The sequence below is a fragment of the Pomacea canaliculata genome, linkage group LG3 (genome assembly GCF_003073045.1).
Source record: "Pomacea canaliculata isolate SZHN2017 linkage group LG3, ASM307304v1, whole genome shotgun sequence".
Taxonomy (NCBI): Eukaryota; Metazoa; Mollusca; class Gastropoda; order Architaenioglossa; family Ampullariidae; genus Pomacea; species Pomacea canaliculata.
Genome location: NC_037592.1, coordinates 8,443,145 through 8,468,072, shown reverse-complemented (window position 1 = coordinate 8,468,072; position 24,928 = coordinate 8,443,145). Strand labels below are relative to the sequence as shown.

At 39.0% G+C, this 24,928-nt stretch overlaps 2 protein-coding genes across 5 annotated transcripts; one reads left to right on the top strand and one right to left on the bottom strand.

Annotated features, from left to right (window-relative positions):
• Positions 1–646: 646 nt before the first annotated feature.
• LOC112559020 (adapter molecule Crk-like) lies at positions 647–13,265 on the bottom strand. 4 transcript variants are annotated; one of them, XM_025229838.1, is made up of 8 exons: positions 13,093–13,264; positions 8,748–8,867; positions 8,327–8,477; positions 7,715–7,759; positions 7,076–7,252; positions 5,239–5,292; positions 3,271–3,348; positions 647–2,916 (listed from the first exon to the last, which is right to left on the bottom strand). In XM_025229838.1, the coding sequence occupies exons 1-8, from the start codon at positions 13,125–13,127 to the stop codon at positions 2,785–2,787; spliced, it is 792 nt and encodes a 263-aa protein (XP_025085623.1). In that variant the 5' UTR covers positions 13,128–13,264; the 3' UTR covers positions 647–2,784. The 4 variants fall into 4 exon arrangements, with proteins under 4 accessions (XP_025085623.1, XP_025085624.1, XP_025085625.1 ...); XM_025229839.1 differs by having other exon boundaries at positions 7,079–7,252; positions 13,093–13,262; XM_025229840.1 differs by lacking the exon at positions 5,239–5,292 and having other exon boundaries at positions 13,093–13,265.
• A 1,513-nt stretch (positions 13,266–14,778) lies between these two features.
• Positions 14,779–24,902, top strand: LOC112559919. The gene is made up of 10 exons (XM_025231411.1): positions 14,779–15,102; positions 15,953–16,211; positions 17,140–17,328; positions 17,961–18,079; positions 18,269–18,381; positions 18,850–19,553; positions 19,908–20,119; positions 20,425–20,508; positions 21,627–21,783; positions 21,994–24,902. The coding sequence occupies exons 2-10, from the start codon at positions 15,961–15,963 to the stop codon at positions 22,073–22,075; spliced, it is 1,911 nt and encodes a 636-aa protein (XP_025087196.1). The 5' UTR covers positions 14,779–15,102; positions 15,953–15,960; the 3' UTR covers positions 22,076–24,902.
• The last annotated feature ends 26 nt before the right edge of the window (positions 24,903–24,928 follow it).

Here is a 24,928-nt window from a genome sequence, read left to right as displayed (position 1 = left end):
TGACAAGATTTTATGAAATATTTAGTCAGATTAGTGTTACATCAAGTTTTAAGGATAGCTGTGTGAAAGTAGCCCTTGAAATGCAAGTACCATAATTTTTTTATCTCAATTTCCAGAAAGACAAAATTATTGATTTTTAAGTTTTATTTTAGCTTTATTGATATCTTTAACTGCAGTCTGATGCACTCTTTCTTTCTCTTAAGTTCTTCTTATGAGGCAGTATACAAAGCAGTACGTTGAACTCATTTGCTTAGAATTACTTTTGCTTTTAACCAGAAATTGAAAGTAAAGCTATAGGCAAACATGTTAGGAGTACAGAAGTTACATCACTGTGAAATATCCCCAACCTTTTCTCCTCGTGTTAAGAAAGAATTCAGTACTATTCAAACCACTCTATCTGCATTGATTTTATATGTGTGACACCTTTTTATTTACTAATGAAATTGATTCAACAAGCTGCAGGAAGACTTAAATTGTGACTTCAGACATAGCTTTTATACAAATACCAAGGCAAAACACAACCAGCAGATGGTAGGCAAATGCGATGACAAAAACAAAGCAAACTTCTTATTCATCTGACCATTTCCTTTAAAACAGAACCCTCAACAAAGAGCAAAAGTGTAACAAAAAAAAAGTGAGACAGGAAGAATTTAGCTCTTTCTTTATTTGCATCTAATCACAATTGCTCAGTTTGGAAACGATGACAGTGACAAAATTTCAAACAATTGAAATATAAAGCAAATATGGTTTATGATGCTTAATCTTAACTATAAAATCCTTCCAAAAATATGAAAAGCTCCATGCTAAATATTTACCCTGAGTAATAAATTCCCCACCAATTTACAAACATGTGTTTCACAATAAACTCATGATAGAAGCCAAATTTAAAACTACATTTTATAATTTTGAAATGTTTGAATCAGTGCTTTAAACCTCTGCTAAGAAATTTGAACTGCTGTTTTATTACCACCCAATTACATGTTCATCTAAATAGCCAATTAGTATTATGACCACAACAGACGGTTTCATTCATCACTTAAAAATTTCTATTACTTATAGCCTTCCTTCAGTCAGAAAAATAAAGCTTAAAGAGGGAAAATGTTCTCCAATTCTGCTCTTAAAGTACAGGTGGAAGCACTTTTTAATGTACTCACCCCTGAGCATGTTAACAATGAAAATTTCTTTGGGCTGCAATTCAGCAGATATATACATCATGTTAAGATGCTTAAAACACACAACACTTTGACATACCCTCTGAAAAAAAGGGGGTAGTTGTGATGAAGTTTTTCTTACATTCTGGTGTTTACATTGTATGTAAGTTCTCCCCATTTACATCAGTTTGTACACTTATGAAAATAAAGCATTGGTTACAAGAGCAAAAATTAGAAGCAGGCTAACGATGATGGACGGACAGACAGACAAGAAAAGAGAAGGTCTGGTCTGGAGGTCTGTAACATGGATTTTTTTTATATAACAGCCAAAAAAAAGGGCATAGTCTCATGGCCAAACACAGACGCTTTACAAGGTAAACAAGTTTATTAAGCAGTAAATTTCTTAAGCTGTCAATCAAGAAATTTAACAATATTCCTGCTACTGAGAGAACAAAGAAGAAATAATAGCCACATTCTCCAACTTCAGATAAAAGACTGTACATAAACCATAGAAAAATTCTGTTATTAGCTGCTTGTACCACAGATATCTTTTTACCTGGCAAACATTATTTTTTTTAAAAAAGTAAAAGCACAGCCAATTTGCAAAGGGAGGGGCGGGGGAAGATGGGGTGATTGAGAACTAATGTTAACTTAGTAATACTCAATTTGTCAATAGCATTGATAACGCTAATACATTAAAATCAAAGAGCAGAATGACAGAACAAATGCCTACTAAAAAATGCTTTTCTCTTGTGAATATAATCCACCCACTCTCTGTGTGCATGCCAGCACTGTGTACAGCAACTAATAAATGGATGTACTCAGCTGACTGCAATGAAAACCAATGTCAGTGCAAAACTTTAAGCATTGCACGGAAAGTAAAAAGTATTCCATCTTTATGATCTTTCAAAACCCTGAAATATGACATATCTTGAATTTTTTTTTAATAAACACATTATAAAAAACAACAAAAAACCTACTTTATCCACTGTGTTTTTTCACATAAATTGGGAAAAAAACATACAAGTTATACAGTCAGCATGATTTTTGCAATATGAACTTATACCATTTTCAGAAACAGCATGATCACAGCAGCAACTGCCAATAAGCCATGCACTATAAGGTAGGATGCAGAACTGACCTCACTCATCAAGGCAATAAAGTCTTTGTACCTCATTTAAGTAAAATCAGCGTAAAAGCCTTTTCTTATGTCTTGTCAGCCATCACTACTATTAATTCAAAATATGCACAATCAAATGATGAGACATGAGACTTACAGATTATTACAGCTTCACTTATGCATCACATTCAATAATTTTCTCTCTCATGAAGCAACTCTCAAAAGCAAAAGTTTCAGTTGGTGTATGCTCTTTTACCTCGTTTCCAAGAACTGACACAAAAATGCTGCATTCTGAGATGATTTAACAAAGAAACTGTCCAGTGTCTAGTTGGGGAACCCACAAACAAAAACTTCCAACAGAGAGCATCCCCCCACTCCCAGAAAAAAAACAACAAAAAACTCTGCAGTCTTGCATTCGTTGGTCATTGGGATCGAAAGAAAGACATATGCAATGCATACACACACCAGCTTGAACATTATGAACATACACACACAATAAAGGACAAGCCTAATTTAAGTTGGGTGTGATTCATCTTCCCTTATGAATTCCACGTGAGTGAATGGAAAAGTGCCTCGTCGTCCATTGACTTCCCCTTCCCACATTCCATAAACATTTGTTGCAAGCACCCTGACTATATCACCTCTCTGAAAACAAAAGGAAACAAGCAAAAAATGGGCTTTCGTAATCTTTAAAAGCTGGCTCATGACATGTGTAGAGCAATCCATAGATACCAACATAAGATGGGTGAAAAAAAACATAAATGGCAAAAGAAAAAAAAGTCCACAGCTGTTTCCGTGATTAAAATGCCACCCAGGTTTAACAGAACAGATCCAAACATACTGTCATTCAGGCTGCATTAGCTTCATGGGCAGTCAGTTTATCTCCCATTTTATATGAGAGTAGTATGTTAACAAACATGGGCAATACAGGCAAAAAGTGACAAGTATAGATCTAACAAAAACAAAGACTTCTTGAAGAGAAAGCTAGTTGACTCATACCTTCAGCCGCAGTGCCGATGTGTCGTATGCATTGGGGACGCGATCTGTGATCACTCTAGCTAATGCTGGAAGCTGAATCTGTTGAAATAGCACCAGGCCAGTAATAATTAACTAGATCTGCAATTAACTACATCAAGATACCTTAAGAATCTTGGAAAACATTTAACACGGCTGTAAAATTCTGAACAATTTTATCAGCTGTATGCCAAAACAACTGCTAAAATACACAACAACCAGCACCTAAAAGATGATGAGCTGACCTGCCAAAGCATTAATTTTAATATAAAGCAAAGAAGAAATAAAGCCAAAATACATTGTGAATTAAAAGCATCCTAATAGTTTTTAGAGCAACAAGCTGAGTAGTAATAATAATAAATGCGAAATTTGTAAAGCACATATTCACACTCCTAAGGAGTGTGCTCTTAGCGCTTAAGAACAAGAACAAAACATGGACAGCATACGAGGGACAGGAAAGCAAATAACATATGAACTATAAAAGAATAAACAACCGTACTAAACGAAAATTAAAATCAAATACAGAAAACACAAAGAAGAACCAAATAACAAGAACAAGAGCTGAAAGTAACATGATATTGCAAAAGGAAGACGAGCAGGGAAGAGTGTGAAAAAGGACTAGCATTATGGGAAAGGATATTAGGAGTAATGTTTATGAACGAAGTGTGTTTTTAGTGGACGTTTAAAAGATTCAATAGTGGGTAAGTGGCGGATATGGAAAGGGAGAGAGTTTCATTGTTTCGCTGAACAATAACTAAAAATCCTGTGGCCATATGTTGTTGTTTTGGTGGCAGGAAGAGTAAGGAGATGATCATCAAATGAGGAGAGGAGTTGTCTAGATGGGATGTAAGGGAAGAGCAGTTCAGAGAAATAATCAAGTCAGATACCAGCAAAGAAATTAAAACAGCACAGATAGTTTGTACTGGATGTGAGATTGGATTGGAAGCCAGTGTAGAAAATGAAGGAGAGGGGTGGCGTGGTCCCGTTTCCTAGTTCTAAGCACCAGACATGCAGCAGAGTTCTGTACTTTCTGGAGTTTGTGAAGAAGGTATTCCGGGCAGCCAGTAATCAAGTCTGGATAAAACAAATGCACAGACAAGAGTGTTGGTAGTGTGCACAGACAGAATATGACGGATGGCGCTGATCTTGCGTAGCTCATAATAGGCAGACTGACAGACATCTGTAACTTGTTTAGCAAGAGTCATGTCTGCAGTGACAATGACTCCCAGATTCCTGATGGAGGATGCAAAGGTGATGGTGGTTTCGCCCACCTTGACATGACTTGGTGGACAAACGAGTGAAGATGAATTTCTTCTTCTCGAACATCCCGTTTTATCATCATTGACTTACAATTTGTTATTCACCACCCAGTCTTTGACTTCATTAATACAGGCTTCTATGATGCTGGTACCAGAGTGAGACTCAGCTGGTGGAGTGCAGCAGTACAGCTGTGTATCATCAGCATATAATTGATAAGAAACGTTGTGAGACTGGATGCAAGATGAAAGTGGCTTCATATACAGAATGAACAGAACTGGGCGGAGTACTGAGCCTTGAGGGACGCCACAAGAAAGTGGAGCAGGGCGAGATGCTTGACCATCAACAAACACAGTATGCCTTTTATCAGTGAGATAGGAGTTGAACCACGCTAGTGCAGGTCTAGAAATCCTGTAGAGGGTGTGTAGACTATGAAGGAGCAGAGATGGTGTCGAGCAGGCATGTCATGCCCTCATGTCAATAAAGCAGGTATGATTGTGTACACCAAGAAACTATAGAATACCATTCAATATCTGCTACAAACCCCGAAATTGTGAAGACAATTTTTGAACATTTGCCCTCAACACCTGGTCGGAAAAGGTTTTAGTACCCATCTCTTAAATATCTGATTGATAGATTAAGTTTATTTCCCTTTAACCTCTTTGGTTTTTGTAGATCATGCTATTCCACACATACCTTTGTCAACGAAGCAGGTATAGGTTCTGGTCTAGTATAAACTGGCTTTTCATTCTGGAATGGAATGAATGTGACCAACATATTAAAAGGAAAACGCAAGAACTTTTATTAACCATCTGTCTTCAACAGATGCTACTGAGAAGCATATTTCTCTACTGCAAAATAAAAAGACCGAAGATTTTTCCTCTGAAGGGTAGCTTACACAGATCTCTGTAAATCATCTACCAAGTTGGCGGCTAACAACCAGACTACTGAACCTTTTAACTTTTATGAAACTCTACACATATTTATGTCTATATCTCGTTGAGGTGTGTGTGGATACTCATGCTTACATAAGCATGCATAAGAATCCACCATTCTGACCAGTCTCAATTTCTGAAGTTGTGCAAATGGTACACCCACTTGAAAAGAGTAACTTTTTTGTTTGACACTTTAGTGATCTATGCACAGTGTTAGTGTGAAATGATCTTATGCATATCTAATGAGCGACCAGCAAGTGCAACTTATACACATAAGTCTTCTACCTTGACTGCCAGTTGTTACTTGTGTAAAAATGCATTTAAATATCATGAGAGTGTGAGAAGTAAATGAGAGTCAAGTAACCTTTTGGTCATTGGGGAATGAAGTGTTACAGACTACAGTTTTTTTTATTTGAGGAAGCACTTTCTTTCTCTCTCCAGCACTATAAGGGGTCAGAGTACCCATTCAACAGCTGGGTCCATTAGAAGCTGCAAAAAGGTACTGAAGAGCTAACAAATTTGTATTTGGCCTTAGAAGAAGGTTCTCTATCCATTTGGCTATCTGCTTCTTGTGTGTGTGAGAGAGAGAGAGAATATGAACACAAATTTTACTACAGAGGCTGACTCAGATTTCTGATTTTGCCTTTTGTGCTATTCTTCTATTATTTTCCTATCACATCATTCATAAAGATAGTGTTATCGTAAGCAATAAGCTTTTCAAACAAGGATAGCTCCCTAACTGTTTGTCTCTAATGAATGCCCTCCTATCACAATGTTTTGTATGCCAGAGAGACAGAACAATATTGTGTCCCTACTGCTAAAAATTGTCTAAGTCAATGAATGTGATATAAGCTGGCAGCAATGCATTGACAAGCTGCATGTGATAACACAGGTCTGCAGAAGGCAATTTTCAAACAAGCAGGGTTAAAGAAATGCGCAAAATGAGTGTTGAATTTCCCACAAATTATGCCTTTCATAAGCTCTTTAACACTGAACATTTTTCTTCCACTTTTGTCTTTAGAGAAAACAGTATGCATTAAGGTAATCTAAGTACACTAATTTAAAAAGTGGTTCCCAGAAACCTATGTTTCTCAACTAAGACAATTCCACGCTTGCTACTTTAGACACACTAGTCTTTTCAGAATAGTCAAGGTGGTATTTTATTTGAAGTACGCAATATTTAATTATGTTTATAATGAGTTAAAACTGGCGATCTAAATATTCAGATTTATCCATTTCAATCTGCACCAAAACTTGATAAATAATCAAAACAACAGCATACAAAAAATAATAAAAATCGGATGCCTCAGTGACAGAGAAGAGAATGCAAATTATTGAATTAGGTTTTTTTTTCTATTTTTCAGTCCCTTTGATTGAAAGATGTATCTTAATAATTGGAGTACAAATTAGCAACAAAATAAAAGGCTTCGAATAAATAAGCACTTTGCATAAATTCTAAAAATATTGTTGCTCTGCGTACACAGACTTCAAAACACTACAAAGCAAAGCACCTAACAAGTACATGAAGACTAGCTAGAGGACAGACCTTGGTAAGCAAAAAAAAAGCTATAAATAATAATAATTGTAATAAATATTACCACGGGAATCTGAGGATGTGTAGGAAGTGGTGGTTCACCATTGGTGACCTTGGCAGTATATTTAACTGGAATCTGTCCAACACGACCTTGTTTGTCACGAGCTGACCACCACTCCTCCTCGTCTTTGGAAATTATCTCCAGGATGTCACCTTTGCGGAAGGGCAAGTCCTCAGGATCCTAACACATTTAGGTGTATTATTTACACTCGTTGCAAAACTGCTGCTAGAATTTTCTGCCACATCAAGGTATCCCCTATCTCATGAAACAATATGCCTGCCTCTGTGTTGCAATGAATCTGATAAATCAATTAACACCAATCTTAAGGTCATACCTCAACCTCTAACATCACTTAAATGCTATTTGAGTGACAATATCCTGTACTCACATTTTGGCCCCTCAGTAAAATGCTATTTATGCTAGATCAATTTCCAGATTTTAAGTTCTTTTAACAATATGCTACAGTCATGATAAACATGTAAACATTTCTACTGAAACCAATTACTTCACATACAAAGACACGTGGCCATTACTAATTGCAGACTATGCTCTAAAAATAATGTCTTTAAAAGTCACACACACACACACAATGTTCTTTGATGCTTTTCTGTTTATTTTCCTTTATTCCTTTTTTCAACTTACCCGTCCTGCAAAATCAAATTTTCCTACAACCTTCTCTCTTGGTGCCTGAAAATGTAAATATTTAGATAATTTATTGCACAAAATACACATCAATAAATATATCACTATTAAGGAATTCACAGATGTGATTAGAAAAAATACTTTAAAAATTAACATAATATACAAAAAGAAACTAGAAACTAATGAAAATAAATAAGAAAGAGACACCACATAATACCAGAGAATACAGATACCAAACAGCTGTTAGATTAAATCAAAAATCAACTCACAGTTTTACAGCTACATAGTAAAGACAGCAAAGAAAAATGTGGAACAGGTGAATGTACATACTTCACTACTAATGTGGTGTAGCCCATGTAAACACTACATAGAAAGACAAAGCGTTGTAAACAACACCTCAACACAACTGTAAACACAACGTATGAGCTTTTGTACTGTTTTCTTGAATAGTAAGTCACTGTCATGGTTAGCATGATGCCTCGATGATTAACCTCTAACCATTAGATGCTCCCTTTGAAAACTGTTTTGGAAATTGTAATTACTACAGTAATGTTTATTTAGCATTTCCAAAAATCTACAAAGTCCAAGGCTAGGTAAATAAGGGTCACTTACCGGTCGAACAAGTGTTGTTGTGTCTAAATAGTGTGATTTGTAAAAATTGAGCAAACTAGGTATGTCACTGAACTCTTTGTCTCCAATTTTAAACCGTGGAGTTCCTCCAACTTGTATTTTGTTGATGATGTAGTGGCTTACTCTTTCTTCCCTGAAATAATGTTGAATTTATACACTCAGGTGAAAATTTCTTTCTCGCGTTTCACTTTATCTTTAAGTCAGTCACTTGAACAGATACACAAAAATATATGCAAATACTTATCTACACAATATATCAGAAAATAAACAGCAATGACAATTTTTAAAAAAAGAGAAGAGTGCACTACATGAAGTGTAAATGTGCTTTCATGGGTTTTTTGTTTTGTTTTTTAAAATGTACATCATGTGATTTATGAGTAAACAAGGATTAAAAGGCTCTCACCTGACACAGAGAACAAAATCTCCTTGTATTGATTGACTGTCACGGACCAGAAAGGTCCCTGGTTCTTTATCCATCAGTATATCATTTGTCTCTTCTCTTGACAAGGGACCAAAGTACCAGCTGCAGTAAATACATATTATCAAAACAATTTTCAATGTCTTGTTAAAACATCATTGCAACTGTATAGTACCATGCATTTCACTAACCTTCCTGTCCCCACCCACTCACCTACCCATTTAGATGGTTCAGCAACACGTTGAAGATATTAATAGATATATGGATAGAACTTGTTTATGTAGACTGAAGTGCTTATGTGTGAGTGTATATATATATTTGTGGGAGCATGTGTTATTATACTTTAGATAAAATTACTCTTAAAAAATGTTTTACAATTGTTAGTACCAAAACTATATATATATATAAAACTATTAAAAAAACTGCTCCCCCAATAGCTAGAGGTAAGATTATGCTGTATGATACATAATGTAATTCAAACAGCATGCATAAATGTTAAAAAATTAACTGATAAATTATGTATAGTAAGATATTATATCAAACAAAGTAATAAAAAAAGTGTACTGTACACTACAATGTACATTTAAAGTATTTTTTCTCTTGCTCTCTCTTTCATATATGCAAGTAAGGGATTATGACATTTTTCCTTCTTGGGTATTGATGTTGCTAGGGGTTAGCAGCTGTGAGGGCAAGCTGTGTATATAGCTTAGTTTTCTAGGCACCTGTGTTAACAGGCTTGTTTGTCTTTGTGTTGACATTGTGAGACATAAATGACGAGTAGCAGAAACAGCCCTGCAGAAAGAATTTATAAATAAATGAATTCTGAAAAGATTGTGCTACTTGGTGCATAAATTTCTTACTCTCCCTCCTAAAATAAGAGTTCTCATAATAAAAAAGCTCTTTCCCTTTGTTCCTGCCATTTTGAAGGGCATACAGCTAGGTCTGATATTTCACAAAGCAAATCTGCAGAAATACAACTGATCTTAACAGTTTACACCTCTACTATTTCCCTTTTTGCCTGAAGAAAGAGACTATTTCTTTAATAAATACACATTCCATAAATGATCAGACACAACCCAAACACAAAACTCCTCCCTAACTCTAAGAACTACATTTCTTATAAAAGAAAATTAGTCTGCATTTCAGCATTACTTTCTCATACTAGAGCACTGAAATTTTCTAAAAATATGATGAGGAAAGACCATTCTGAAAAAATTTTCGACTCTATTAATCTTTAGAAAAGGGTAGCTGCAATGCTGAACTTAACAAAAAAATGCACAAGGCAGATCTAACAGCTTACAAAATGTTCATTTTATACCCCTCATACTCACCAGGCACATTGCATGCCAACATTATTAGCTAATCTCTCTTTGTATAAAGTAGTCTATGTGAAGGGAGGTACAAGCCCATTTGATGCACTAGGGCACAATTCTGTCTGACATTTCTCTCCCCCCACCTCCACTTCACTAAATTACTGATCATGTGAAAGGGCTGTAATTTCTCAACGACTGCAAAATGGGTGTTAATAATCCTGCACATTTGACCTTTGCTACTGTGAATACTGTGTGTCACAATGGAGACAATGATTATTTAAACCAAAGAAATTCTTTTTGCCTCATAAAAAGATATAAAGTATATGAAAGATTAACAACTAGAACAGACTATATTTATAAATTATAATTCTCTATAATATAATACGAGCATGCAACACACTCTTGAGAATGTGCACATGACTATTAATAATACAGCCAATCGCACAACACTGATTTGTGTTAATAATATTTAAATTTAAAGACTTTTCCATTTAACGACATTTACTTTTACAAAATGCCAGATGAACCACACCACTAACTGCCATAAAATGCATTCTTATAACAAACATTACCGAGATGCTCATTATCTACTCTCCAGCTAGACATCTTTGTTTCTTGGCAAACTGCTTTATCTTACTTCTGCCAAAATTTTTTACAAAATGGTTCCATGAACAATTATTCATTCTGGTTCCTGATATAGACTATGGAGATAAGCATCTCACGGATTAAAACATTAAGTCAGTTGTTTAAGAAAGGCATTTTAAGACCTTTGTATGTATTCCCAAAAAATGTTTCACAGTAGCACCATCTGACACTTGAATTTTCTGCCATGTTTTAACTTGTTCTAACTCTTCTATGCATATGTGGCCTTAAGCCTTGGGTTGCACATTGTACAGTACATATGTGTGTATCAGGCTATTATACTTTTAAGAAAAATACTACATATAAAAACTGGGGAAAAAAAATCAATTTTGACAGGATGTTTGAAAATTTCCCATCACCAAACCCTACTTTCAGCATAAAATTGGCAATGGCCAGCTGTTCAATGGTGAAGCACAAAACTGAAAAATATGGCGCTAAATGTGATTAAATTTTCATGCTCATAAATTGTGTTCATTCATTTCTACTTCACATGACTATTTCAGTCTCAAGATGACATGTTAACAATGTGTTTAAAAATAAAAAGTTTTGTTCCATGCAACTCATTCTTTTTCGATTCACAAAAAAAGCACTTTCAGGATAGACTGAGGTATGAACAATTTATTTCTGCATGATTTCAACATTTCTTAAAAGTTTATTTTCTCCACTGAACTTGAATTTCTTGCAATATATATATAAAAAAACAAAGTAATTTCATGCATTCCATTTTTAAGTATCTACTTCTCCATATCATCTTTGTGCCTTGGATATTTGTGTGCTGGAGAAAAAGAGTAGGGTGGGTAATAAAAAGTTATATCTATTAAATAAACGAAATAAACTATTCTCCCATCATCCCCTTCCCCTGATAATTTTCTTCCTCTCTTTGACTGTATTATTTGTACTTGTATTTATATAATCCAGAAGGCCATAACTGGGACTCCTTAGTATGCATGCAAAATTTATTATTATTATTCAAAGCCATACATAATGTCAAACCTAAATATTCCAAGGATAAAGTAAAGAATTTGTAGACAGATCTATATTGCTTTACCACTATGTCTATTACCAGCATTTAAATATGTACCCAAAGATATTTGGAACAGTCCATGGGAATAAATGTTGCATTTTGATTTCAGCCTCTTCAAAGTGCTGCTATTTTTCACAAAATCTTATTATAAATTAAAGACAGAGGCATGTGAATAAAGTGTGTTAACCATCAACGTGCATATGAATGTGACAAGTAAACCTTAACTGGTTTTTACTGGTATTGTTAGTAGTAATGTTGTAGTACTATATTACCCCCCACTACTTTACATATGTCAACCAAATCATATGAGATCTGAAGTTTTAGGCGTTTTCCTCTCATTGAAAATGTAGGCATCTGCATACTTTAATGTGATGTCCACAAGTGTGATATCAATTCTAATACACAAAGTGTATTTTTTAAAAATGCTTGTTGTCATTATGGAACCATATTTCTGTCTGCAAAAGTTAAGCCATTTCATCAGAGATCGACAGTTGTGCTTCTATTTAAAAACAAACATTTTACTAAAACTCATTTACTTTTTAAAGCAAAACCTAACTGAATTACCGAAGATTTCATGCAATGGCAAGGATAGAGACCGCATATGCACTGATGGCGTTATTTAACATGTGGACTCACAATAATCTTATTGTGTTTTATATCAACGTTCATTATATGTTTGTGAGTTTTTCTTTATTTTTTTTTTTAATGCACTTTGAGCCTGCCTTTGATAGTGGTGTAAAGTGCTATATAAATTAACTTCATTATTATTAAAAAAATTCAAAATGCGAAAAAAAGCACTTTCTAAATTCATTTAAATGGGCGAATGTCTCCTCTGCACGCTATCAGCATTGCTTCCTTTCTCGAAATTCTAATATTCAGGGAAGTGTGTTACACTATAAGCATGAACCAGAAAAGAAAAATTTGGGGTCATTGTTTAGGAGTTCAACACTTTAAAATTATGTCAGTTTTTTCTTGTAAAATGAAATATTAAATTATAATAATCAACATCAATGCCAAATGGGGCGGTAACACCAACGACCCACTTTACACATTCGGAGGTAGCTGCGATATAAAAACTTGTGTTGTATGAAAAGAATCACTAAGAAAACAAAATAAATTAAATTTTTCTGAGATTTTTGTAGATTTTCTATCGTTTGATTAAGAAACAAGTAAAGAAAAATCAGCTGATGATGCGAACTCAATCGCCAGATAAAAGACTGACAACCACCGTCGTCTGATCTAAGCTGTGATTTCTATCTTGTCTGCTTCTGTGCTGCCGATTAAATGTCTAAACGAGATAGCCTGACTCGACTAAAGCAAAAAAATTCGTACACAAAATCTAAACTCCCACCTGTACTTGTCCTCTGGTTCAAAGTCTGCCTCCATTCTGTCCGAGGCACACACGATTCCTTTAAGGACGGAGTATACTAGAAGAACTCATTGAAAAATACTTTGCTTCTGTCCAGGAAGTTTTGATCTCAAGTATGGCGACGGTCCTGGCATGTTCCGGAGTAGCGAAAATGTGCGCCTCGGAACTGGAACGAAATGCACTTTAACGGCCGCTCGCTTTCTCAGTTTTATGTAGAAGTGGAGAATATGGGAACCTGTGAAAACAACTTCTTCAGCTTTAAACTGTTGATAACGAAGTCTATATGTACAGCTAAAAGCGAAGCGACTAATTAAATAATTCTAGTTTTAAATGCCAGCGCGCGCAACTATTCAAGTATATTCGCAGGTAATCGTTAAGGTAGAAACAGAAATAAGAAATAAATTAACAGTCGTTGATTAAATCGCTTTTAAAAATAGTCATCACACTTTACCTTTTTTTATTTTTATTTTTTGCAACTGTGTTGTGGACTGTGCAAAAGGGAATCAGTATTCGATAATTCGCTCTCGGTTGGCACTCAGTGCGAGGGAAAAATTAATCGTGTTCACCATGTCACTGCCTTAATTATGTCTGTATTGCTGTTATCACATATAATTGAGTATATGATGACCTATGGTCTGCATGTCAAAATCAAATAAAAACTTGCATTAATAATTGGTGCAGTAAATTAAACTGAAGTGAATATATAATTAAATGATTTTATAAAGTCACGGCTGCGATAATTAAAATTTAATGATTTTTTATTTAAATATTATAAGTCCTTTTGAAATAAATTTAATAAGCTTTTCATTAGAACTGTACGTGCTACGTACATCACAGAAAGGTATATATAGAGCAAATAATGCGCGCGCATGCAGCTTACATATATATGTATCGTACGTATGATCGACGATCAAGTGTTATATATATATAGCAGCTGCGCGCACGCGCGCGTACACATACACATACACACACTCACACATACAAATGCAACACTTTTTACAGATCCTATATTTATGCCGCCGTAAGATCTTCTATTTAGCCGTCGCCAATGCCCCTCGACCTCGAGCTTCCCTAGATCGACCTGTGGATATCGACATTCTGCAGATGACTTCAGCTTCTTGTCGAGAGCAAGCCCGCGAAACCAAAATGAGGCGAAGATCAAGAAGTATTTTCCTTGTATCATTATGATGTAATTAGTGTTATCACTTGCTGTTCGATGAATGGACGAGTAACCGATTTATATTTTATTTGTCTGGTTGGTGGACTGGTTTGTTATTATCATTTAATTGTTGTTTTGACTGTGCTATGGCTTTCTTTATTTACAATTATATATACTGTCACCACCATGTACCTGGTGGTATTCAGTTTCTACAAAGATCAATTAAGTATTATCACTATCGTATTGTTCTGTTAATTTAAAAACGCCCATCAATGCAGCCTCTGCGATCTGTCAGGACTCTTCTAAAATGACCTAAAGGAATTTCAATGACACTTACTGGTGCATACTTTCTTTAAGTAAAAAATACTGATTATGTACACTCAAAACAGATATAAATAGTAACTAAATTGATGTCACTATAGCAGGAAGAAGCTACAGGAACTTTCACAGCAGTGCATCCGAGGCACATCACTGGTAGGTAGAGTGAGCGCTATTTATAGTCTTAGAGGGAAACCCTACTTCCTAGTTGTCTGGGGCAAGTGGAAACTGCAATGACTTTATAGCTTCTCAGAGTGATAAGCAGGAACCTATCGCCAACTGCAGTCTTGCTGGACAGGTCAAAACTGTTGCCCTGCTGGATAACGGTTAGTCCTTTTTCAGGCTTCGTGGTGTGTGTGACATGTTGACGGGTGCTGCTCTGACAGAGGCGATTACTCTAAACCTCTTAGTTTCTTGCCAGCAAGAGTTGTGTTCTCGCAGGCGGTACAGGCAGACGATTTGTCCGTGGAGTGAATGACAGCTTCTACAGAAGTCGATCTGCCGATACAATTGTGGTAAGTGCTTCTTGACACTCACTGCACAACTGATCGTGGGAGTAGAACGAACTGTCAGCCGGTACGGTCTAATGAATCAACAGATAAATATGTCAGGATACCTGGCTTCGCCCAAGTTGATTTCTGCCGCTCACCTATAATTTGTTTATTATTACTTCATTAAAGTAAAGCTCTTTTATGTATCGCCTCAGTGTCCTGAAACACGTGTACTCTTGATCTCCCTTCTTACTTGACAGATTGACAGCTCGTGTTCGGCTATAGCGCAATAACTTTGAATGAGGGGAGAGCATTCAGGGGTGGAGGGGTAGGGGCATTGACGGGGTTGCTATATAGGGGGCTCTATTTTTCCATACTTACCCAACCCAAAATTTTTCTCTTTTTGCGACTTTTTTTTTACTCCACACTGCTGTCTTTCGCGAAGAGATCAAAGGAATGATGCAGTGTAATTTGTTCGTCCATTCCATAAAGAGCAGTACCTTTTGCTGGCTCTGGTCTTGCCTCTGGTTGAATGTGTGGAATACTCAAGCACGATTCCCAGGCAAATCTAGCAAAGAAGAGGTAAACCTAATTTCGAAACTTCCAGTGATCGACAGAAGACGATACGTATTTTGGGGCTGAAGGAAAGGGGAGGGGAGATTTGTGATTTAATAATATCAAATTAAATTCTAAACGAAGTACACACATGCGATGATATTGCATTTCATACAATAGAACCATACTATTATGACATCGACATGTAAATAAGGGCCAGATGTGCTTTCTAAACATTGGTTTTGTGTGGCACGGTTCCACACAAGGAAACGATGCCCCGCATCTTCATCTGTGACGTGACGAATGTTTCTCTTTACAGGTGCTAACATGTCTCAGATTTCAACGTCCTCTGAAAATGAGCGGAAATACCTTCTCAGCTCGCCAGTTCCAGTGCGGACATCATCAGAACCCTTACCTTCTAAGGCTACCGAGGACACTGCCTCAGAAACCGACTGTCCAGAGAGGGTCTCCAGGTGTAATTACGTGCCATTGGAGTTTGTGGTGTTTGTCTACTTCTTCGCCCGCGCTATTCCAATCTTGCTGACCAGTTTTTATTTCTTCGATACAGCCAGTCACTGGTAAATGATAATTAATATGTTTCAGTCCCGCGTGCAGAGTTTTAGTCGTGATGTTTGCTGGTTGGTGTGAGATGTCAGACTGCGTGAAAAGTGGTGTGTGTGTGATATGTCCAGACTTATGTCTGATGACTCTGATCAACCCTTACATTTGGTTACCCATCTGTCGTTATAAATTATATTCAGCCGTGATCTTCTGTCTATGCATGTCAAGGAACTGAATGACGAGGTTCCGGAATGAACAAACTGTATTCTTTTCGTTTTATTATGGGAATTTTATTGTCAAACGTTTAACTTCCATTGTCTTTCTTCCATCCCCCTTTCATCCAACCCCGACCTGCAGGTCTTCCCGAGTAACGAATTGTGATTTTGACCTGTCGTCTCAGCGAGGCTGGTTGGGCGTTGCAACTTTTGTGTACGAGTCAAAACAATAGACGCATTTCACATCCGTGACAAGTAAAATAAGTGACATGGCATGGAGCAGACAAGCTTATTTGTCTGGCGAATATCGCTATTCACCACACCAGGGACCGTTGGAAGCACTTCTGTATGACAAATGAAACTGAAACATATTGATATTTATAGTCGGGTAACTAAATATTTCTTTGGGCTATCGCGTTAACGTTGTCTGTGATCCCCAAGAGCGTTAACTAATGAGCAGTTAGAGAAAACAATGAAGGTGGGAGAGAAGAAAGATAAGAAAAGATAGAGGCAGACTCATACTCATGCGAACACCATTGAAATAATTTGAAGACCTTTATATCACACATCTTGCATCTGGTAGTTCGCAAAGCTAACGCATGTTTTTCAACGCTCACACCCTCTTGCGGCTAAATCGCGATCATCATCAATCATCTGTTCCACCTACTCGAGGCGTGACAATGACACTAAGATTTGTCAGACAAAGGTGGCTGTGACATCATGACTGCAGGTATGGCGATCCATCCATGGACAGCCTCAACCCGTGCGGCAAGGGCACAGCGGAACACAAGGACGAGGACAAGGCCAGGAGGGTCAAACAGGAAGCGGTGCAGCTGGACGTCATGGCGGCCTTCACCGGCTACCTGCCTGCTGTCATTCCCACCATCTTCCTAGGGCCCGTGACAGACCGGTTTGGCAGGTGAGCGCACTTCGCTGGGGTCAGGGGTCAGGTACGGGGCTACCTGCATGTGACACTGTCAGCTGATAATTTTAGTTAGCCATCTTGTTGCTGTCAGTTGTTGTACAGTTGGCTCCCCCATGGTCGTGAAATTTATGTTGAACCTGTAACCGTCGGCAAGCCGTCAACTGTGTGTTGTACGCTCGTGTTGGTTGAAATAAGTTCTACGGGACTATGGGCATCGCTCTCACGAACAGCTAGCCCCGAGAAAAACATGGCCTCTAGAGAGCGACCCCAAAAGAACAAAAGGTTAGGAGATGACCTTTACCTTTGGAAAATTACCGGCCACCCAATTTGTTCATCACGTATTTTGTTTCTGTGCACAGTTGCTGCTGTCACATATAAAAAGAAGACCAATAGATCCCAAGCGGTCTATCAGTACTATATGAAACCCACCCTTTGCAGATTTAAAGCAACGGGAATGCTTCAACAAATAATGAATAAAGCAAATCAACTCCCCACATGTTACTTTTGTACTTTCTGTTTGTTTTTTTGTTTGTTTGTTTTTGTCTTAGTTCTACGAAACCTGTAGATTGCTCACTTTCACAATAAAGTTTCCAAAACTCAGACACGTGCTGCACATGTAATTTCAGGCGCGCGGGATTTGTTCTGCCTATTCTGGGGACGTTGTGCAGGTGTACCGTGTTCCTGCTGGTCATTGGAATTGGGGGTGTTTCCCCTTATTTCATGTACCTTGGAATTGCGCTCGAAGGTAAGTTACAGAAGTAAGTTGCACTATATGCTGCTGACTGGAAGGGATAGAAACTGAAGTATTCAAGGCAGAAATGTCATTTGATTATCTTTGGCACACAATATTTACCTTTTTGCAGAGAAAAATTCTTTATTTCGATATATTTTCCCGCTCGCGTTCCCCTGCAGTATTTCCATGTCATCCTTTCAGGACTTTGTGGAAACTTTGGCGCCATGTTGATGACATCCTTCAGCGCCGTGGCGGACATAACTCCTGTTGGTCCAAAGCGTGCGTTTCGCATCTCTGTGGTAGAAGCAGTGCAGGTGATGTGTTTTTACGGTTCCTGTATCTTTGTGAGCTTCCCTCTGCCCGTCTATCCTTCTCTGCATGTATGAACGAAACAAAGCTACACAATACTGGAGACATTAAGATTTCGATCATTTTGTATCCACTTGAATAAGTTCAAAGTCAGACGACGAGGGGATGACATCAATAAGGCACTGCCAATCAAATAACATTTTAAACCATTAGCATATCGACATTTTTTTTAATGAAATAAAGTTGCAAAAGACAGCAAAACTTCCACACAGTAGCCGAAAAGAACAAGTTCTTTAAAGTGCCGATTTAAGACAGAAAAGAATTCATTGTGCACATAGGCATCTAAAGCTTAGCAATAACTTTAAAAAAAAGAAAAAGCTAATCGACAGAAGTGGGTTATCATTTTCCTCGTCTTCCTTCCTACTCTTAGATACCCTTATCAAAAAGTGACCTTTGTTCTCTGCCTTTTGCAGGTCATTGCTACGAGTGCCGCAACTTTGACAACAGGGTTCTGGCGCAAAGTTGGCTACTATCAACCACTCATCCTATGTGGTGTCCTCTCCTTGCTTTGTTTAGTTTACACCCTCTGGTGGCTGCCGGAGACACGCCACTACTCCGGACAAGGCCTCAGTGTTGCCGTCAGGGGACACTTCAAAGACAGAATTCAATCAGAAAGCCAGGAGAATGGCTTGGCCGGCGGGGAGTCTACGAGCCACAGCTCCGGTCAAATCCAGGTCGCTCACACCTACCCATCCATCTCCATCCACGGAGCTGCGTCCACTGATTGTCACTCTGGTCTGGGTCCTGGACACGGTCAGATAACGTCCGACGGCGACTGTTTGTCGTTTCGCAACGGGCGAGGAGAGTCTCCAGCTTGTTCCATGCCTTCTCGCAGGCAGGAGGGAGCGATGCATAGCGCAGACCACCCCGGTGGAGCTGCTGGTCCCGGTGGGTCTCGCACCCTGACCCAGGGGCAGAAGTGGGAGGAAGCGAAGGAGGGTCGCTGCTGCGACGCCTGCGCGCACTTGCTGGAGATGGTGCGCAAGTGCGTGAGGGTGTACAGACGAGTGGACACACACCATCCAAACAGACAATGCATACTGGGGTTGTGCATGGCCGCCTTCCTTCTCACTGTCGCTGTTAACTTCACCAAGCCTGGCGTGGAGGAAGTTTACAGGTATTTGTTTTTATTGTGTGTGATTATCGTCATCGTTTTCTTCACTCTTTTCTTCTTCTTTATTTCTGATTATTTAGAAACCTTGTTTTAAAATATGATTAGCTACAAGATACCTTGTATTCGTTCGTCTGATAACACTGTTTCCTCTGCATCACCCCTCTCTCCCACAACCATCTCCATCTCCCACACCCATCACACACACACACATTGTGTCTGCTAATGACTACAGCATTTTCAGCCATCGAGGCTGAGAGAAAACTTGTATAGATCCTGAGGTAAATTCCACAATGATGATGATGATTGATGATGATGATTGATGGTGATGATGATGATGATGTGTGACCCCTTTCCCAGGATGAGCGACCTGTGCTGGAACGCCGTCAAGAACAGCATCTACACGTCCTGCTGGCTGATCGCTCACTGGGTGTGCATCCTCGTCACGCTGCGCGTGCTGCAGCGCTGGCTGCACGTGCACGACGTGTACGTGGCCATGATTGGCTGCATCTCGGGCATCGCCGCAGTCGTCGTCATGGCGTTTGCAAAGGACGACGTGCTCGTGCAACTCTGTAAGTCGAAAACGGATGAGGCTGAATAGAGAAGGGGGAATGACTGCAAGGTGTGTGGGTTGGGGGAGGGAGACGGGCTGGAAGAAAGAGTCTGGTTGTGGTTGTGACTTGTGTCTTTTTGAATGACTGATTATCGCGTCTAAATGTCAAACAGAGAAGAACTTCGACCAAGTTTGGTAGACTTTTAATAACTTTGCCAAACTTGGTCAAAGCCCGTCTATATTTGTTCGGTTTAGAATGACATTGAAGCACCATCCAGTTCCATGTTCAACATTTTCATTTGATGTTTCTGTCCGCTTGCTCAGCTGCGGCGGCGGGCACCTTTGGCCGCGCTCTCATTCCGATGCTTCGGTCCATATCTTCAGCATCTGTGGAGGTCGACGAGCAAGGTAAATTTCACGTTTCTCAATGTTTTGTGTTGACAGTAAAAATCATGTCAGGCTGGTGAGTAAGGTTAAATCTCCTAGTAATCTCTGAATGTTATGCTTCAGCTGTGTTTCTTCCCAACAGCAACAACAGGTACAGAGTTTCCATGACCATAGGGTTGGTGGGGAGTAAAATTTTCGAGACAACCCTTTTCTCTGGGCCGCATTTTTCTGAAGACTGTGCCCATCTCATCTTAACCATCTTTGACAGGAGTGGGGAACTTTTTTTCTCTCCAAGGGCAATTTTGATATATATGTAATAACATTCGCGGGCCACACAAAATTATCTACTTAAAAATTAGCCTGCAATATTTGGTTAGGGTGTAGTTTCGCCACAGGATGGTTTTTTTTTCTTTTGCGATGTGTACAGTCTCAGGCTGTGGTCTATTTTCCGCTTGTGGTAAAGGTCAAACGCATGCATAATTCTCCGGAATCGTGTGTATAGGCCGCGAGCTCCCGACGAGAAGCATGCGTACGTGTCAGTCCTATCATGTATGTGTTCTGTCTATCCCGTAATGGACGTTTCTTGCTTGTCCTTTAAAATTGGCACTGTTATTATAATTATTCACTTTATATAAATTTTATGTTGCTATGAAAAAAGCTCGTAAAGATATTTCTAGTGTCGCCTGCCCTGCGGTTATCTTGACTTGGCCGGATCAAATAATTTCACTGGCCGTACCCGTACTTTCCCCCACCCCTGCTCTAAGGGGTCCTGTACCCTTATCCACAGCCCTTGAAGATCTGGCTGTCAATTAGGAGGGAGGGGAAATAATTGCTGTGTCAGACGATGCTTAATCTAGATATCGTGCGAACATCCGGGTTCGGACACGGCTGCTCTCACCACGAGCCTGTCCGCTTCCCTTCTCGCCTTTCCCTAATCTCACAATCATCTCAGCTTCAAAATCTCTTTGTCTGTGGCAGGGACTGTGACTTGATGGGTAAAATAACTGAAATATTATAAATATGTTATAAATAATAGAAGAGCGTGTGCCAAATATGATTATCCTTAATCGCAACAACAATGAAAAGAAGAAATATTTCAGGGTGAAAACGAATGTATTTGTGTGTATGTGTGTGTGCAGGAACATTGTTTGCAGGTTATGCGTGCGTAGAGCTGGCGGGTGCAGCTTTGTTCAACATAGCAGTGGGAAAGCTGTACAACACGGTCGCTCCAATCTGGAATGGCATCATCTTTGTTATCTTTGCTGCTGTCCTCTGCATCGTCCTCCTCCTGCTAGTGTGAGTGCAGGGCGATGCGTATGTTTTCTTCACCTGCTAAGTTCTGTCTGATCCTCCGGTTGCAAAAATAACGTATATGAAGTTACCACAAATGTTTGATACAGCTAGGGTAAGATTTTTTTTTAGGTGAAATGGGTATCTTTTGTTTTTGAGGTGTGTGCGTGTTTAAACTTCTCTGCACATTTACGTGTGTTTGTTTGTCTGTTTCAGGTTCCTGGCATATCGTACTAAAAAAGAACACGGCGTGATCGTGACCGAAAGAAAAACATACCGGACTTTTGAAAACGAATGATCTGGGGAAGGTTATTGGCTATGCGCACTTTTTCATGCTTCGTATAATCTAATATCACCACCAACACTTACCCACTCCGCCTCCCTCCTCTTGGCCAGCCAATAACACACAGAGACCCATACTGCGTTAGCTATGTTATTCCCCATCGACCTTTCACCGGAGGTCCATTCGTCACAGTTGTAAGGTCCATGTTACTCCTCTGCTCTCTTATAATAGAGATGTCTGTCCAGACCCCTGAAACACTTGCGCGCTGATGCTGTAAATTTCATCAGCCACTGATAATAGCAGACACCCTTCTGGTTTCCATCTCACAGTCTCATTTTTACTAATAACACCATCGTTCTTTAAAAAAAAAAAAAATCCCCACAAGTCAAAGCTCGAGCTTCCCAAAATGAAGGCCGCCACAGACGAAGCCTGGCGAGGCTCTTTAGAAATACAATGGTGGTGTCAGAACTAGCGCGGAGCTGCCTAGTAAATCTTGACATCACTACTTACAAACACTTAGATTTTACTGCTGATACTGTCTGACATCACTCCATAGTGTTGCTGACAATCATAGCATGTCCGTCTATAGTGTCCTTGACAATCATGTCCGTGATCCTGGCATCCAGAAAACTGGTCTCTGGGTCAATTTTTTTTCCGCTCTGGCACACTTGAACGATTTCCTGTTTAAGCTGCTGACACTCATGAGTCTCAGTAGCTCACTTGTGTAATGTACTGTTACAAAGGGGATAGGTGCGAGTCCACCCCTATGTAATTAACGGTTAACATAGCTTTAATGATTATTAGCCCACCATTTAAAGCTAATATCAGTGTATTGTTGGCGTCCTGATATAATGGCGAAACACTGGCTCTTTGGTTTGCCAGCATGTACACGCAGACCACCGTGTTCTCACTGCACGATCAGTTTTTTTATGCATGACATATTTACATGTACATGTACATATTTATGCTTCAAGTCCATTCCATGTTTAGTGGCAGTGAATGTAAATCCACAGCCTAGGTGGACCCACCCGGTGGTCAGGTAGGCTGATCTCATACAAACGTGACTTCAGCAATAACGAAGGCCACCATGTGTTCAGCTGTATAATCTTGTAATCGGACACGTATATCGCTAAAATATCCAGTTTTCTACCATTGTATACCCGGTCATAATACTGACTCCCTCTCCTCTTCCCTCCATCAATCTGCAGATTTAGTACCCGTTGTCTATGTTTGTCTGTGAAGCAGCAGTAACTTACAAACCCCGTATAAGATTTTACTATGCTAATCTGTACTTCACAGCATGTGAAAATAGCTACCATCGGTGTCGCCATCGCCTCAATTCAGAAACTCATCCCGTTTACACGCCCTAGCTGTGATTACACGCCCTGTGATTACACGCCCACTCCTTATATTATGCTTCGCTGGTCGGCTGGTTGGGCTGATAGCGAACTGTTTCCACTTTTAGGTAATATTCTCATTGGGTAGGGTGGGTGGAGGGGAAGTGTGGAGGAAGGGCAAGGAAACCGAAGTGATGGGAGCAAATCTCCCTCTCGACATTCAGAGAATGTCCTAAGATGATATCTGAACCCAAGACCACCCCAGATTAAGGATTCTCGAACTATTGCAAAATTTTAAATTATGAATTATATATGCGCTACTGAAATCTTGGTGGTCAGCGGTGTGGCCATGCAGTTGTCACATTAATGTGTGCCAAAACAAGATCTGAACACGGACGTCACAAATATTCTCAACGAATATCCGTGAAGGGAGAGAGAGATAGGATTGGGAGGTGGGAGGGATAGACTGTATATACCAGATTGGGTTTGATTGTCCACCTCCACATTTCCACTCAACTGTCATTTCTTTAAAGGACAGCAGGTGGTGTATCATGCGGCCTGGGTATATAACTTCCTGCTCGGTTGTCAAGCAGGCTATAATCTCGAGAGGCGTATCCTGCCACACAAACCCGATTAGCTTGATGAATACCCAGGGTGGTGTGTAAAATTGTTACAGTGGGAGACTGCGTGTGTGCCCACGATTGTGAGTAGTTTTTCACTTGCTGTCATGCGTGATAAAAGAAAAGTAACGGTGAATAGAATGCTGTATAATGTATATTGAAGTACATCGAAATCGACGTGAAAGACGCTCGCCTCAAGAAGTGTTTAAAGCAGCCACGTCACAGAACTGCAAAGTCCCCGAGCTGCTGCCTTTTGCTTTATCTTGCGATTGTGGAAAATCGTGATAACCCTGCGACACAGGCAGAAATAAATAAAATAAAAAACACGACATCTCAACACACAGCCATGAAATGGTTATCTTTTCTCTACTCTCAACTTCGTTCTGATACACTTTTGTCACATTCTTTATCCCCCTTCCTCTGTGGCTATCACCCGACCTCCCTGTACTCTCGCTTGTCAGCTGTTAACCCCGCCCATCCACTGACGTCCCTGCATTGTCCCCCATCCTTTGCATTCATGTGTACTTAACAGTTATGAGCGAACTAATTTTGGGACTTTCACATTCCGCAGTGAGCACACATGGCTGTTATAAAATACCGCGTAAACTTTTTTCAGATCTGACCTCCTGGCCTGTATCTCATTAGAATCGAGGTCTTGTTTTTCCTCATTGTTGATAGCTTCCTCATCCCTCGTATCTGTTAGTCATTTTCTATGCCGCTCCACAGTTTCCGATCTCCACTGGCATTTTTTTACAACTTTTTGAATTTTGCTAATTCCCAGGACCTAGAGTTATATTATGATATTATGGTAAAGCATTATTTTAAATGAACAAAATTCTTATATATTTTTCTATCGCTGTCAATTAAATTTTGTACAAAAGTGTCCTCCATGTGTTATGATTGACTTTCTT

Excerpts from the sequence above, each read along its gene's own strand:
- LOC112559020 (XM_025229838.1), bottom strand. The coding sequence starts at position 13,127 with ATGGAGGCAGACTTTGAACCAGAGGACAAGTACAG. Across the intron at positions 8,478-8,747 it reads GATTTTGTTCTCTGTGTCAG|GGAAGAAAGAGTAAGCCACT; the intron begins GTGAGAGCCTTT and ends ACATTATTTCAG. Across the intron at positions 7,760-8,326 it reads CAACAACACTTGTTCGACCG|GCACCAAGAGAGAAGGTTGT; the intron begins GTAAGTGACCCT and ends TTACATTTTCAG.
- LOC112559919 (XM_025231411.1), top strand. The coding sequence starts at position 15,961 with ATGTCTCAGATTTCAACGTCCTCTGAAAATGAGCGGAAATACCTTCTC. Across the intron at positions 18,080-18,268 it reads CCTTGGAATTGCGCTCGAAG|GACTTTGTGGAAACTTTGGC; the intron begins GTAAGTTACAGA and ends TCATCCTTTCAG. Across the intron at positions 21,784-21,993 it reads ATCGTCCTCCTCCTGCTAGT|GTTCCTGGCATATCGTACTA; the intron begins GTGAGTGCAGGG and ends TGTCTGTTTCAG.